This window comes from Sander vitreus, chromosome 18 (genome assembly GCF_031162955.1).
Source record: "Sander vitreus isolate 19-12246 chromosome 18, sanVit1, whole genome shotgun sequence".
Classification (NCBI taxonomy): domain Eukaryota; kingdom Metazoa; phylum Chordata; class Actinopteri; order Perciformes; family Percidae; genus Sander; species Sander vitreus.
Genome location: NC_135872.1, coordinates 19,582,189 through 19,598,310, shown reverse-complemented (window position 1 = coordinate 19,598,310; position 16,122 = coordinate 19,582,189). Strand labels below are relative to the sequence as shown.

Here is a 16,122-nt window from a genome sequence, read left to right as displayed (position 1 = left end):
CATTGCTTTCCAGTTGGGGGTAAAAATCAATACAATGGAGTGGCAAAGATCTTTCTGTGGAGACCTGACCTGACACCTCGTAGCAGTAAAATATAAACAGTGGATAATGTGTGAGTAAATGCATAGATACTGTTAATGTCTTCTGGGTCAATTACACTGGTGGGTGACATATCATGTCACTGCCACCTTGTTCTCAGGTCATCCGGGCAAAAGATGATGCACATCAGCATGCACATCTCTACTTATGTGTACGAGTTTGTGTTTACCCGCAGAGAGCCGCGGCCGAGTCCTGGGCGTCTGCATCTCCTGCCGCGCGTGGGGCAGCATGTGATAGCGCTTGGCCTCGTTGACCAGATCACGACACGCCTCCGAAGATTTGATCAGCTCCTCGTTATCCACCACGTTCAGCAGGTAGGACGGGTGGATGAATGGAAGACGCACCACTGCCAACAGATCTGACAAAGTCTGAAAGGGAGAGAGGGGGAGAAGAAAAAGAGAACAATCAGAGGCAATAAGTGAGCGATGCTTAGATAACATAACGGAGGCAAAAAGCAACTAGCAAACAATAATAAAAAACTGTTTGCAGACATTTAAATTCATTTAGACTGAGTGAAACTGCCAGGGATGATCAAAGAGGTTTTATATGAACAACATTGAACAAATAGCACATTAATAAAACTCAGTCAGTAAACACAGACTCTCACATCTTTCACAAAGAACAGTTGGATTAACTCCCAACAAATCCATGGTTTTGTTAATGTCATAAAAGAAGATAAAGAAAACCAACAATCATGTTTGATTTGATTTGAAGGCCTGTACTGTTAGAGTGAGGAAACCTGGGAGTAGCGAGACCATTACTGCAGTTAGTGTCAGTGTCAAGACCTCAAAGCTTAACACGCTGCATGTGTCACTGTTTTTTATGTCTGTGCTAGTGCAGGACAAAATGGCCAGGCAAGGATGAAAAGACAAGAAATAGACAGTTATTTTATGTATGCACCATGATAGCTGCATTCACTCTTGTACATTTTCCAAACAGAACTCTAGACTTCTAATTCGGTCATTAAAAGTTATTCATCATTGAACGAGAAGCCACAAATAACATTCTTAGCAAACTTTTCAGTAGAATACGCTCACCATTTCACTTTCATATGCACATTTGATTGCACTGCGAGAGCTGAAACGAGGAGGCGGGGGGTATCGTACCGCTTCCACCTTCTGCTTCTGATTTTTCATGCTCCAAATTAAATCTTACACAAAGGCGCTACAGCACGATCAAGTTTTTAGGATCCAGCAAAAAAAAAATAAAGATTGAATTTACACAATTACGGCTTATAACTGTCACCTTTTCCTTTAAAGCTATAGTGCGTTGTTTCTGTCGCCCCCATGAGGAATTCGAAGTAATGACAACAACACTGTCGGCGCGTCCACATGATACAGCCTTCCGTGATCGCGCACTACCCCCACCCCTCCTCCACACAGTTGCTAGTAGCCAAGGAGGACACGGAGGATTAAAAAAACATGATGGAAGAGGTCATTATCTTCACTCGAGCGGAGAAAGTCGCCAGACGACACAAATCTTCTGAACACAGCCATACTGAGAAATACAGAGAGAGTTGTGTGGAGCTGATAAGTCTTAATTAGCTTTGTAGCAACTCATTTGGCAATGGTTTGAATGTAACTGACGTTCATTAATATCAAAAAGTTACGCACTCATGCTTTAAGGTGTCTTTTGAGCATGATGACTGGGTTTTTTTTCTGGAGAGATTTAAAGTGGTGGAGTGAACCGAAATGATTTAAAAATCCTCAACTGTGTGCATGTTTGTTCAATTGCTGGGTGTGCATACAGTACACTCACATGTGCATATACTGTATAGGTGTTCAGCCACAGAGGTAAGACAGACTGTTGCCATGGCAACCGTGTCTATAGCTCTGGCTGCTGGATGTTTTTTTTTCCTTCTTTTCTTTCAGTGTGTGCGTATCTGTGTGCTTAGTGTGCCCGTCTGTACCCCCGTGGGAGTCTCATCTATGTCGACAGTAAAAGCTGTAAAAGCTCGGATGGAGTGAGCTGGGTGGAGATTGACCCCGTTGACCCGGCTCAGAGCGACGTGACCAAGCCGCGTGGGAGAGAGCGACAAAACAACAGACTCAGAGAAACATCATTCAGGGGAGAATAAATAATAAGCTGACACTCTGCGTGAGCATCTCCCTCTTCCACCTGAGGACTTTTTACTCTGGCATGTGTCCCTTTTGTTTTCTACCAATGTCCTGGGCGCATCTGACCAGAAAAGAAGGAAATTAGACAGCGGGGAAGGGTACAACGTGGAAGAGAGGAGAGAATGGCGTAAGAAGGAGGGGTGGGACAAGAGAGAAGAAGACAAGTGAGGGCAGAGGAGGAGGAAAGGAGGATGAAGAGCACGACAAGATGAGCGAACTAAAGTAAACTGAAGACAAAACGAGAGGACAGGAGAGAGAGGATGTGACGGTTCCACTGCAGTCAGGGAAATCTCCTGATGACATTTCTTTTCTGCGAGTGTGCTCAGAGCGAAACACCTTCAGATGGGACTGTCTATTTCCCTCCTCCACGAACGTACACAGCTTACCCAACAGTTCGTCAAACAAACAGCTCAATACCCACATAAACATTGGCACTCGCTCCCAGCACCTCTGCTCAAATGCAGCAAGAAGGTAAAGTCATAGCGAGCTACTTGGCAAGTATCACATGCTCAGGAGGAGGTTACTTCTTCCAATTAAAGTTCCCCCATAGTGGGAGAATTGCCCCAGTAGTTACTGAGTCATGTCACACTCAAATGGAATTGACTTAAGCTTCAGGCTCTGCTTTTCTACTACAAGCTACCTTTCTCCAGGTCTGCTGCAATCTCACCTACTTTGCTTTTATGACATCGTATCATTAATGCCAGTAATCGAATGTGGACGCATTTTTAAAAACACATTTGACAGAAAAGCCTTTTCAGACAAACATCTTTTAAATTAGTACGGTCTGAGGAGGACTGTACTTCATTTTGTTGTACAGTAAGTAAGTATTTAAAGTCAGTTTTAGCTCTTGAGATCATATGTGTGCATCTGCAGGTCATCTGAAATAGGTCCACAACTGACCGCTCTGACCCTCGGAGCTAAATTAAAGCTGTATATGGGGCAGTTCCAGCCAGGTGGTGCCCTCAGCGGCACAGCAGAAATAAATGTGCTAACACGGCCAGAATTTTGTTTTAGGTCTTCTCTGGTGTGGAGTTTGCATGTTGTTGCGTGGGTTTAAAAAAGAAAAGAAAATCTCAGGTGGGACGGTGAACGTATCTGTTTATAACTAGGCAATACAATCATGACCTGTCCCAGGTGTTGCCCCGCCTCTCATGCAATGCATGCTGGGATAGTTATCAACGACCTCAAATAAGAATAAGGGAGTGTAGAAAATCGGTCATCTGGGAGCTCAGAAGCAAACTGCTTTCACAATTCGCAGAGAAGATGAAATCGGAGTAAAGTCAGTCAGCACATCGAGAGTTGAAGGTGTGATGGACAGACTAAGCAAACACTTGAACTCGGTGCACACTAAACCACACCCACATCAATACACACACACACACACACACACACACACACACACACAAAGTTAACTTTTCTCTACCTGTGGGAAATGAAGTAAAGAAAAACAAGCATCCTACTGTACCATCTGCAATTCTTAGCCACGCTAAAACCCACATCTGTTGTAGCCTTTCTTCACTTGCCAAACATCTTTAAAATGGCAGTAAAACTACCTCAAAGAGACAGCATCTGGTCTCTGCAAAAAGGTAAGGACTGCTACCACAAGCATAAATATCCACCCAAAAACCTACATACACATACATACATACATACATAAAAAGAGACAGATGGATACACTTCAGCAGTAAGGTCCGCAGGATGATTGTACTGCGTTATAATCATGTTGGTGCATTGAGTCCGAAGGTGGATTTGACTGTAAATCTTGTTGACGAGATTAAGACAATGTAAAGTCACTGGGCCTGACCTCTGATTAAATAAATAACCAGGGATTCAACTGTACTGTACACGGAGCAGGATATTCCCGGAGTATGTGTGTGTGGATGGATGTATTTAGTAGAGAGGGATAGGGTAATACATCATGGGTTTTTGTCTACTTTAATTCATCTTATTTCTGAAAAAAGAATGAACTCTCCATCTCTAATTCTAACCAACTCACTATCGCTCCCACTTCTTTTCCATGGACTCTCTCAATACCTTCATTCCCGCTCCTCGCTCTTCCTCCCACACACGCATATATCGGCATGGAAATGAGGGAGAGTTGCACACTTGCTGCTAAAATTGAAATTCAAAGTGTCAGACCCCACGAAGAGAAAAACAAAACGTCCTGAAAAAGAGTCCTGCTCCAAGGAATTATCGCGGATTCTGTTTACTCAAGGTTCTTGTTTTATCTCTAGAAATAAAGAACAAAGAAGGCAGTTGGCACAAAACCTGACTTTACTTTGGATGAGTATTTTATGAGTTACTTTTTATTCTTGAACTTTAAGTTTTTCGTCATGCCGACTCGTATCTAGTGGTTCACTGACTCACTCATGGACGTTGAATGCACAGTTGGTGCCTGTCCAGTATCCACTATACAACCTGTATGCCACTTTGATCAGCGGTGGTTTTCTAATGACATGCTTTTATGCAAATCTAATTCAAATGTAGATCATGTACACTGTATGCTGTGTGACTTAGTGAACCATTATGTTGTCAATTACTCTGTGGTCTTCGTTTCGATCACGTCGCACTAAGTAAATACACTTAATCATTTGGGGGGAGTAATTTGTTCTGTATTCGCTTTGCACAGCTTTCAAATGCCACGCTGTACCCGTGCCCCTATGCTACGAATCCGTTTATGGATTCATGTGTAGACTCTTCCCCTCTTAAACCTTTATAGAAAGTAAAACTATAAGTAATTCATGATTTTGGGTTAAACTTTCATCTAAAGAGGCATAGCCTTCTTGAGAACCCAGATGTGCCATGATAATCCAGTCCCTTGGTTGAGAAATACAACTAGCTGTAAACAGTTCAGCCCTTTCATTCCTCCATCTTCTCGACATGTCTGAACCTTCCTTTTTTTATCAAAACCCAAAGTGCCAGAATGATTTTCACCCATTATCTTTGTGGATGAAATCTTTCTTATTTTTGTGGCAGATAGAGCCATGGGATTACACTAATGTTGCTGGCGTGTGCGCTCCTGGTGAAGTCTTTCGTGTGGGGAATTAAATTACTGTGTTTACAAGATTTTTTTTGAATGACTGATACATCGTTGAAGGCTGATTTTTCAGTATCTCGCAACATTTAAAAATACTCAAAACTTCCTTTTGTTAGCGCTGGTAAAAAGCTAGGTGTTTACCATCCTCTCTGGAAGCATGGTGAGTGAAGACAGCATTCACTGGATGCACGCCACATTTACTGTGTGCTAAAAGGGTTTGATTTGACTTGATGTGATGGTGTGCATGTGTGAGATGCGAACTGGGTACGTAAATGAGAGTACTCACGACACTCAGACCAATGAGAGTGACATGCTTGCAAGCGATCCTTGTGATGGCATCTGATGGATGCAAATCATTACAACTACAGTGCCAACTGAAAGATACCAAGCCTACTGTGCCTTTAAAGAAAGCATGGCGTGATCTTTTAACATTCTTAATGAGGAGTTTGGTGGGTTTTTTTAAACACGTGGAACATATGGAAAGTATCCGCAGAAGTACTGTCGACATATGGAGATGCTACTTTTAGCCTGTTCGCCCACACACACTCTCCGACCTTCTTGAATTTTCCATGGACAAGGATCATTTATGAGGAGTCCATATGCTCATCCACTTGTATTCGATATGCAACCCAGATAACACCATGCGACTTCACCTCTCTAATGGTCTCTATCCACACAAAAAAACTCACTTTTCTTTTCTTCTTCACACACACGCATGCACACATACTCGAGAAGGTGGACAGAGGATGTGAATGGGTTGAGCCTGGTGAAAGGCAGGGATAATGTGTCTAACAGGGAGCCTCTCAGATCTGTCAGAGGCAGCAGAGAAGCAGCCAGGAAGCCGCCATCCGTTAACACAGATGACAAATGTCCACTGAGCATTTCCCATTCCACTACTGTCAGCGAGGACTAACGCCTCTTACTGTATGTGTGTGTGTGTGTGTGTGTGTGTGTGTGTGTGTGTGTGTGTGTGCGTGCGTGTGAGAAATCATTTCAGTGCCACGGCGGCGTCAAATAAATGACACATGAACAGCCATATCTATTTGCTTTGCTCTGAGCAGATAGGAGTGTGCGTCCGCTTTGGTGTGAAAAATGACAACCCGATGCTTAGAACGCAGCTCTTTATGGAAAACACACACACACTCACACAAAAAAAACACTCACTCACACTCACTCACTGACTCACAAGTGTGTGTTCAATAGAGCGCGAGCCCATGTTTAGCCTCACAGTGCTAACATAACCCACTTGGCTGAAATGACCACAGCTTCAGTGTCCTCTTCAGTGTTTAAAAGATGCTTTTCTGGGCATGTTTGTGTGTGTGTGTGTGTGTGTGTGTGTGTTTTTTTGCGACTGCATACGTGCGCATATCAGCCAGAAGGGTGGAGAGAGGACGACAGACGCTGAATGCTGCCCTTAGCAACAACTGACAGGTGCAATGTGTTCTCCTCCGAGGCTTTTTTCAGCATGACTTCATTAAAAAAAAAAAAAAAAAAATTAATTAATTAAAATAAAAGAGAAAAAAAAGCTCTCTTCCGTTCATTTAACACAAAGCATATTTGTACAAACGACTGTCTGCTGTATATTAACAGAAAACTTTCTGGCTTGTTCCAAGGCAACCCACTGAATTATCTTTGACATCAAGCGGTAGCTTGTAACTTCTGTATTTCCCTATCGATGATATAGTGCTGCACTTCCTTATTACTCCTCATGAATCCTGGAAAAACGAAAAACTGTGTCTTTGAACTGATAGCGTGATTTGGTCTGACTTTGGTTTGGCAGATTTTGGTGATCTCTAATACGCAAGTCGCACTCGGGCCGATATACAAGTGATTTCCAGTCTTGTGTGAATGTTCTGAGCACAGGCCTGGGATATGAACAGTGACATCCTGTAAATCCCAATATGGGTGTGTGTGTGTGTGTGTGTGTGTGTGTGTGTACATGTGGGAATGTATTCATGGGAGTTGGAGAGACAGAGAGGCAGAGGAAGAAGCAAAGGCTGCACGCTGAATCAATCTCCATTGCCTGGCTACGTCTCCTCAAGAGTGTGCATTTGTCTCAGGTCATGCTGGCGGCGGCCTGCGTGGAGGATTTTTGGGCTCGCTCTACAACAGTTTCCTCTTCAAAGATGATTGTTGTGACACAAAGCCTCTCAAAAAACAGTATTAATCTTTTCTTAAAGGGTGCACAGTGATGAAAAGTTTCCAGTTTGAACTTGGAGCCTCAAAGGTAAGTCAATCGTAAAACAGTGAAGGAAAACGTTTATATCCCTACACAGCATCAAAGCATTTTTTCTCTTTTCATAATTTTATACTCAGACTACACAATGATAGCATGTTCTGGGAAAATTATATTCCTTTTTTTTTTCTCAATGAGTGCTTGAGGCAAAAGAAATATTACCTCAGCACATAACCAAAGTCAATTGTATAAACCACCCCAAATAATAACTAGTAACATATATGGATATTAGGGGTGCATGATTCAGAAAATGTCACAATTCGATATTGATTTTTAGGCTCAAGATTCGATATTCAAAATCGATTTTCGATTCAAAAACGATTCTCGATTAAAAAAACAATTCACAGTATGTAAATGTAATTACTTTTCCCATGTGATTGCGGTAGACATAAAAAAAAATATCGATTTTTGGAATTCTATGAATCGATTTTGAATTGGTATCGCGATACGAAAGTGTATCGCGATATAAATCAGTTTTTTTGCACACCGCTAATGGATATGAAGTAATACCTTTGACTGTATTAATTTGGCTTTGGAAAGGCAAATGTAAGGGCAGGCCGTTGTTATTTTTGATGAATGGACAGCAGTTCTTTGCTAATGGCCAGGCAGGCCTTTTTTTTTAATAATGAAAACGCACCATTAACTGTCCTTTTTAGCTGTTACATTAGTTGGACACTTTCCAAGGAGCCAATTAATCAGCCTCTTTTGTCAGGTTGAGTCACCTGGCAAGATAGGATCCTTTATGAAATATGTTCAAGTGAGGCGTAATGGAGGTCCTATTCAGGGGTTTGGCAGAGACGGGCCTGTTATAATTGGAGCCATGCGTCTGCGGTCGTCCCAACAAAAGACTGCTGGGTCAAAGGAAGGACTGGTCTCTAGCTGTCAGCACCTTTACAAAGAAAACATGACGCATGACACCTCTTGCTTATGGAACCAGTGTCCGGATTTAGTTCTCACATGTACATGTTTATGATGATTAAAGCATGAGTCTACATGTTTAGACGTATGAGTACATTAAGGTGTGCATAATTTGTTATGACCAAAAGATCAAAACCCAAACACACAAGGAAAGCACATACAAAAGGGTGGAAACAGCTAATATGTTATATTTTTGCTCAATAAATGACTTAAAAGAAGAGTTTGACATCTTCGGAAATGTGCTTATTGCTGAGAGTTGTATGTAATGTAAAGACCAATGCCACTGTCATATCTGTCCATTAAATACAAAGCAACAGCTAGGAGAAGATTAGCTTAACCTATCATAAAGACTGGAAACATAGACTGAGTCCAATATGCTAGGCTAAGCTAACTGTTCGCTGGCAGTAGCTTTATATTTATATAGACATATATGACACTGGTATGAACAGGGGCGTCGTACTGGGGGGAAAAAGGGGACTGAGTACCCAGGGCCCTCATTGATAAGGGCCCAAAAAGATGCTAGAATGAATAGCTGTGGATGTGGGGAGGGGCCCATAGAAAATGCCTTTCTACAGGTCCCAGAATTTTGTGCTACGCCCCTGGGTATCAATCCTCACATCTAACTCTCAGCATCAAAGCAAATGAGCGCATTTCCAAAAATGCTAACTATTTCTTTAAAGATTATTTATTCCAATTTCATCTATTAACTACTCATTTCGGCACCAAATTCTTTCTAGTGTTAGGGTTAGTCTAAAATATACATGCATATACAGACGTGTGACACACCTGCAATGATACTCAATCAACAATCAAAGGAAAACTGACGCAGCTCTCTTCTTTGTGTCTCACAGCAAACCATTATTAACGCTCAAATGCTCTCACTCTGTCTCTAAGCGATGTCCGGGCCCCGTTTCCTGGAGCCATCGGATGTTAGTGACAGCATAGCAGACAGAGAGAAAATTGCATATTATTTACCCAGCGCGTTCAATATGCCACTTTTCCACTCTATAGCCTGCAGCTTACAACCCACAGCACATGCCCAGACACACAAACGTACAAAGACACACATCCGTGTGCGCTCCGATGAATGCAAACGCACACAAACTTAGCTTAAGGCTTAAAGGCCCACCCGCTTGCCTGTGTTTTTCAGCAGTGCTGTGACATTCTGCCCTGACATGTCATTAAAAAGTGTCACGGGTTCTGGGGGAGTGATTTCCGCTGCTCTCTGCCTCTAAACGGGCAGTAGGGACAGAGGCAGGGGAGGGTGGAAATGATGAGCTGGTGCTGGCCCATGCGTGTAAACTCAGCCCTCCAGGCCAGGTAACCTTCTTCTGTGGCATGATGGAAACGGCCTATTCTCTCTCTGCTCCCTGCCCGTCCTCTCCGCAGGCCCCAGGCTTGCTAGTTTTTGTTGGTCACACACGGGCAGGAGATTTGAGCTTGACCGAGAGCTCAATCACATCTCCCCTGCCTGGATGTCATGGCTGTGCGCACAGGCACAAACTGTTGGATATCAGATTAGAACACAGGGGCTCTCATTCCAGTCCCCTTCGTTTCTCACCGTCTCTTTCTCTTTTCTCAGTCACTCCTTGCCTCTCTCTGTCTCGCTCTGCTTCTTTCTCTCATTCCAACTCTCTTCTTATCCCTCCTTCTTTTCTCCCCCTCCTGCTCTTTTCGTTGACGTGGTGACCCGGGTGTCTCGTCTCAGGCACCAGTGCGGTGGGTTGTTGCGGCGGAAAATGTTCCATTTCTTTTTTTCTTCTACTTCATCTGAGTAAGTCACCTCTGCACCTCTCCATTAGAGTGTGAGATTGCAAGAGTCTGCCGGACTGAGCTGACTGGAGGTTTGGATGCAGATGACAGGGGTCGTATGTTGTCCTAAAAAACTGTGCATCAGCCTCGTTGTGTGTGGCTCCTTGTGAATATTGCAGGACCGCCGAGTCAAATTTACCATCAGTCACCCCACAAATTCCTATTTCAGTGGATTTATCAGTCACCATGTCGTGAAAAAACTCATTCCGTACTATTTCGTTTTCATTTCGATCTTAGCACCTACAGTATACGCACAACTGACGAGCATCAGCATCGGTTTCCAATGGCTTGTCCTCATGCTTGGTGCTCCATCATCTAAAATCCTCCACTACAAAACACTCAGAAGGCCTGATGGATTTCACCATCATCTCAGAAGGATACATGCTTAAATGTTTAATCCAAAAGGTAAAAAAATAAAAAAAATCTAATATTGACGTATGTGCCTCATAAAGGCCAGATGCCAATGAAGTTACATTGATTGCCGAGGCCTGCACTGAATCTGATCCAGCTGATATAAGGCAGTTCCCCCTCATGCTGGATGATGAGAAGACATTACTCTGAGTGAATAACTCTTCCAGTGATGGACCACTGTAATTTATCTGATAATAATCTCACCTCCATTTTTAAACAGCTATAAAATACTTAAAAATCATCAGCTTTAAATTCATGGTTTTGTGACTGAATCCATAAAGATCTCGTGACCTGAGGTTTTTACTCCGCTGGATGGATATGTGTCTGAGGTGCAGTCCATTATACCTTTTCATGAATGTGACTGTGAGGCTTATCGATCCCACGTTTGTTACAATTTGACCCGCTGTATCTCGGTGTCAACACCTTGCTGAGAAATATAACCTTTTGATTTTGATTAACAGCCTCTAGGCATAAATCACACACCTGTTAGGCATACGGGGGAAGAAAAAAAAAGGGGGCTGCGGCTGTTTGTGTTTTTGTTGCGTTTTTTTCATGCAGTACAGTGTCTCGCAAACAAATGAAGTGTGACTAAGAATAGAGCACATTCTGGGGGCAAAGCACTCCTGGGATTATGAACAACTGCTGTGTTAGGCTGCATCTGAAGCACAAAGTTGATGAACACTACCAAGAGAGAACGAGGAGTCACTTTACTGGTTTTTCATGCTGTGTAGTGCTCGGAGCAGACAGGGACAGTCGACAGAACAACCACACTAATGCGGCTCTGCAGACAAGCAGTCTCTGTACCGTCAGAGCTAACGAGAGTTTTATCTCGCTTCTTAGTCTCTTGATACATATACAATGTGAGCTCATTTTGGTAAAGTACACTGTAGTGTCAGAGCATACACACTCATTAGCTCTCTTTTTATTTTGTATTACCTGCACCCTGGAGTTGGGGTCTTGTTTGATCCACCTGATGACCGTCTCATAGACCAGCTCTTCAGCCTTGGTGTTGAGACTGTCGTTGGACAGGTAGGCCACCAGATCCTCCTTGGACACACTCAGAATCTCTTCCTGTCCTGCCACCTGAAGAGTTAGAAAATAAGCAAAATATCACTTTTTTAATTAGTGAAATTTGACGTTCACATCCTTCCTGAATGGTTTCTTGACGAATAAGGCTGTATCCAGCGTCACAGTTCAAGGTTAACTAAAAAGATTATTTGTGTATTTTCTTCTTTGATTGCTAATGAAAAAAACCTGCTGTGGCATCAGAGATGAAGGCGAGGTCAAGAAAAGCTACATATTTTCGAGCTCTAGAGAGCAGCGGAGGCATTTTCTATCATATGTGATTCTGTGGGATTCAGCCACTAGCTGAGATCTCTTTGAATTGCTCTGTGCTTTTAAAGTAACAATTTCTTACACATTAGGTGATATGTTGCAAACAAAATCCTGCACACGGTCTAACTGGCAAAGACACATTTATTAGCAACGTTTTGATACTAGACCTTCATCCGGAAAATGGTATGTGACAATGAAAAGCCATCTCAAGTCAGGAGTAGCTGTATGCATCAATCACATTCTCCACATGCAATAAAGGCATCAACATCAAACATCAATTTGCTATACATGGAGCCAAAAAAATAAAAATACAACCCTCTATACAGTAACAATCATAAAGGTGCCACACATTAGGTTATCTAAAAGCTCCTGCAGTATTATTACAGGTAGAAACCATACTAGTCAAAAATGGTAATACTCAAGTCATTCATTTCATTTATGGGTATTACCTTAATTATGCTCCTGATTTAAATTAGAAGTTATTGCTGTTTGCTAATAGTTTTATTCGCCTTTATTATTTCTGATCTGGCGTGTCATTTTGTTACACAGGAATCAACGAAGGCACTGATAGGAAAGACGACAAATCTCTACCCACCTCTGGGAAGTTCTGCAGTGCAAAAGCTTTGGCCATGTTATGGAGCTCCGTGCAAGTCATGGCTTCAGCCATAGCCAGCACTCCCAGACAGTTAGCTGCAGTCAACTGTTTCTCTGGAGTCGATAAACACGGTCGGAGAGATGTGGGGGGAGAGAGAGAGAGAGAGAGAGAGAGAGAGAGAGAGAGAGACAGACAAAAACAAGAAAGAAACAAAAGACAGAGGCAGGCTGATTAAGACAGAGGAAAAAAACTTGATTCAGACAAGATCACAGACTTAGAAAGCAGAGACAGAAAAAGCAGCTGCAGGTAGCACAGAACCATAGCCTATCGGAGTGAATATCAGCCTGAGACTAAGGGAGAACAAGTATAATAACTCAAAACAGCTCCTGGGACAAACAACAAGGGGAATCGATCGCTCACAGCCCTGGCAGGGGGTGGTGGATGGCGGGGAGCAGGAATTGGGATTAGCTGCTGGACCACTTTAAAAAAGTCCTGTCAGATCTGGGGGTCTATTTCCACAGACACACACAGACAGCTGGGAATATATGAAAGTACCCTGATAGCCAGGCCAGCGGTGAGAGGGATTGTGCTACTGTCTGTGATCTCCTGTAAGGGGTGCAGCATTCAAGGTGGTGTGTCTGTAATTTTAGTTTTTAACACACATTGCCATTTATCACAAGAGAGGGAAAAGTGTTAGTAGTGTAGTGCAAACACATAGGCAGGCAAACGTGTGGATCAACTGGGTCAGCGGCCACTGAAAGAGGCCTGATCAAACAATGGCCATTAAAAGGGAAGCAACGCCAGGCTTTTTATCTGTGAAGACAGACTGAGAGTCTTTCCTAAACAAATATCAGTCAATAAAAGGTCACCTAACATCTGCTAAATCGCAACTAAACAAAAGCCAAACCACAGACCAAATAGAAGTGGGCTTCACGCTGCATCAAAGTAGGGGATAGGGGCTAAACAAAAGGCTGTTGGAAAATGTCCCTCGGTTTTTCCATTTCAGCAAATGAAGCGTTATTAAACTGGGTATGCACACATACTCAGAACATTAAGTTACATAATCCGTTCATCAGTTTATTAAAAGCTAGACAGCCATGTTTCCAGTTTAATTTGTGTAATCAGTTTTAGTTGAGACAATGTGAAAATATTTGAAACCCCCTCTCCTTGTGGCCAATGTATTAATAAAAGTTGCAATTTGGAGCATGATGTTAATTCACTTTAAATCTTCAGTCGTCTACAGTCGTGATTTCTCAGAGAGTAGCATGAAAACATTGGGTGACTTAGAATCTGAAGTTGTGTGAATAAAAGTCAAAGTGTTAAAAGTAGGTTGAGGAGATGTTATTTCTCCTCAGTGTATTTGTTACAAACTTCAATAATATCTGACACGGTATCAATTTCTCTTTGCTCAAGGACGAACGCTTGTGCCTGTATTTTCTCCCCTTCTAATATGCTGAAATGTCATGAATCATGTTGAGGAAGAATGGATTGACGTCTCACTGGCAATGAAGTCTACAAATGGGTTCCCTGCCCCCCACCCCCCACCCCCCCGAATCGAGAAAAACAAATCAATAATGTGGGCTGCTGGTTCTCGGTTACTTTCTTTTCACTCCTTTCCTGCCGATGACCTTTATGCTAACATGCACTTCGCTTGTGTTACCGATAGCCAAAACAATTTATTAAATGGAATGCAAAAGTTGACATTTGCAGCTTTTTGGTTGGTTACCCACTAAAAATCTGGAACATGCCATTTGCGTTTCATGTGACCCCATGGGCTCCTGAAAGCCCCTCCCCTCCTTTGCTCCACTTTCCATACCTTGTCTAAGTATGAAATCTGTTTTGCTATTTTGTCGATTCTCTCGTGGTTCAGGCAAGAGGATTTGACATTTAAGTGACAATTGTTCCCCGACCTTTTTATAAATGGCCCCCTGTGCTGGGTCTTGCCCACTGGGATGAGATCAGAGGCCCTGTACCTAACTGAGAGCGTTAGCAGGCAGAATTCTCACACGGCTGCTCACTTTGGAAACATGACAAAAACAGGAGCGTGAGGATTCTAGAGTCAGGAAGGAGGTTTAGGTTCTGCACAAGGCATTCTGTAAAGTGGTGCATAGTGATGAAGCATGACAACGGATGAAAAGACACGAGGCTGCAGCTCCTGCATGTAGCAGGAAAGGTTGCATAGGAATATCTGATGTAATAAGCATGTGTACTTGCTGATATAACCACATAAAACACACAGACAGACAGACAGACACACACACACACACACACACACACACACACACACACACACACACACAGCCCCCCCTCTTGTTTTCTAAGGTGTTCCTACCTAGGAAGGAGACACAGACTTTACAGAAGGTGTTGAACTGGAACTTGTTGGCAGCCTCCAGCAGCGTCTTGGCGTTGGCAGAGTCGATGACCAGCGATCCTGTGTAGACGAACTCGAGCAGCAGCTCCAGCACGTCGGCACTGATGTTGCTCATGTTCAGCTCCAGCGTCTCCCGGCTCCTCGTCTCCCCCGATGACCTGGTCAACCAATCACGGCAGAGGCCAGTTAGGGGAAAAACGAAGAAAAAACAAAACAAAAAAACAAAAAGTGGATAGGTACACAGATATGCGTATGCTACACACAACACCCATAACACACCTGGGCCAGTACGAGAGTGGGAAGAAAATAAGAGAATCATTACACAATAGGATAAAAAGTGAAAAAAGGGACAGAAACAGAACTTTGGATGGTTTCTACTTTTCTATGGGGCTAGCAGATTTGCAACTATATTGCTGCATCTGAAACAAAATGTCCTCTCTGAACAGAGATTAGGCAAACAAAAAGTTATTGCTTTCTTTCAACAGGCATGCTTATTACATGTGTGTGTTTTCATGTATGCATAGTTTCAGAGGTGGACATGCATACATGGCAGGGTACATATGAGCTATCAGACGGAAAACAAGAGAGAAAGAAAGTGACAGCACAGTTTATACACTGACATAAGACGGAATGTAAAGTATGCTGGTTAAAGCATGTTGTGTTGGAGAGTGCTCGCTGTTCGTGAGCCTACACCGCTGCCGTGTGCGTGCTGGATATCAAAAGCAGAGCATCCACTCCTACTGGCGTGGTGTAAGTGTCTGGGAGTGCTTGGATGAGCAAATTAAATAGAATATGATATCCCTGCGTACTGCAGAGCTTGAGATGTGCGAGGTATTGGAGAGCTGCCTTCAGAACTGGGCCACGTTGTGACTTCACCAGGATCAAATGGCAGAGATTAGTTCACATTCTGGATCCCCCCGGAGAGGTATGAGAGCGTTAAATAACACCTCGCCACCAATGTTTAATGTCCCATGTGAAACAATAATCCACTCAAGGGCAAACTAAATGGAATCAAGGCCCTGCAGAACGCATGCCCCCACTACTACTGGCTCTGTTCCTGCGGCTATGGGCATCAACAATATGAAAAGTAACCTACATCAAGATGGATGAAGGCTGTTCGCTTCTGTTACTCATGGTAGCACAATGATAAAGCTCTGTCTGTTTCTGTGTGTGTGTGTGTGTGTGTGTGTGTG

General features: G+C 43.0%; 1 protein-coding gene across 3 annotated transcripts in view; it reads right to left on the bottom strand.

The window, feature by feature from the left end:
• Positions 1–16,122, bottom strand: part of klhl29 (kelch like family member 29) — a 215,309-nt gene that overhangs the window by 53,331 nt on the left and 145,856 nt on the right. For all 3 annotated transcript variants that reach the window (XM_078275053.1, XM_078275054.1, XM_078275052.1), the window contains 4 exons: positions 14,891–15,087; positions 12,559–12,671; positions 11,565–11,711; positions 267–465 (listed from right to left, as the gene is read on the bottom strand). In XM_078275053.1, the coding sequence (XP_078131179.1) occupies positions 267–465; positions 11,565–11,711; positions 12,559–12,671; positions 14,891–15,087 (656 nt within the window). The remainder of the gene's footprint in view (positions 1–266; positions 466–11,564; positions 11,712–12,558; positions 12,672–14,890; positions 15,088–16,122) is intronic.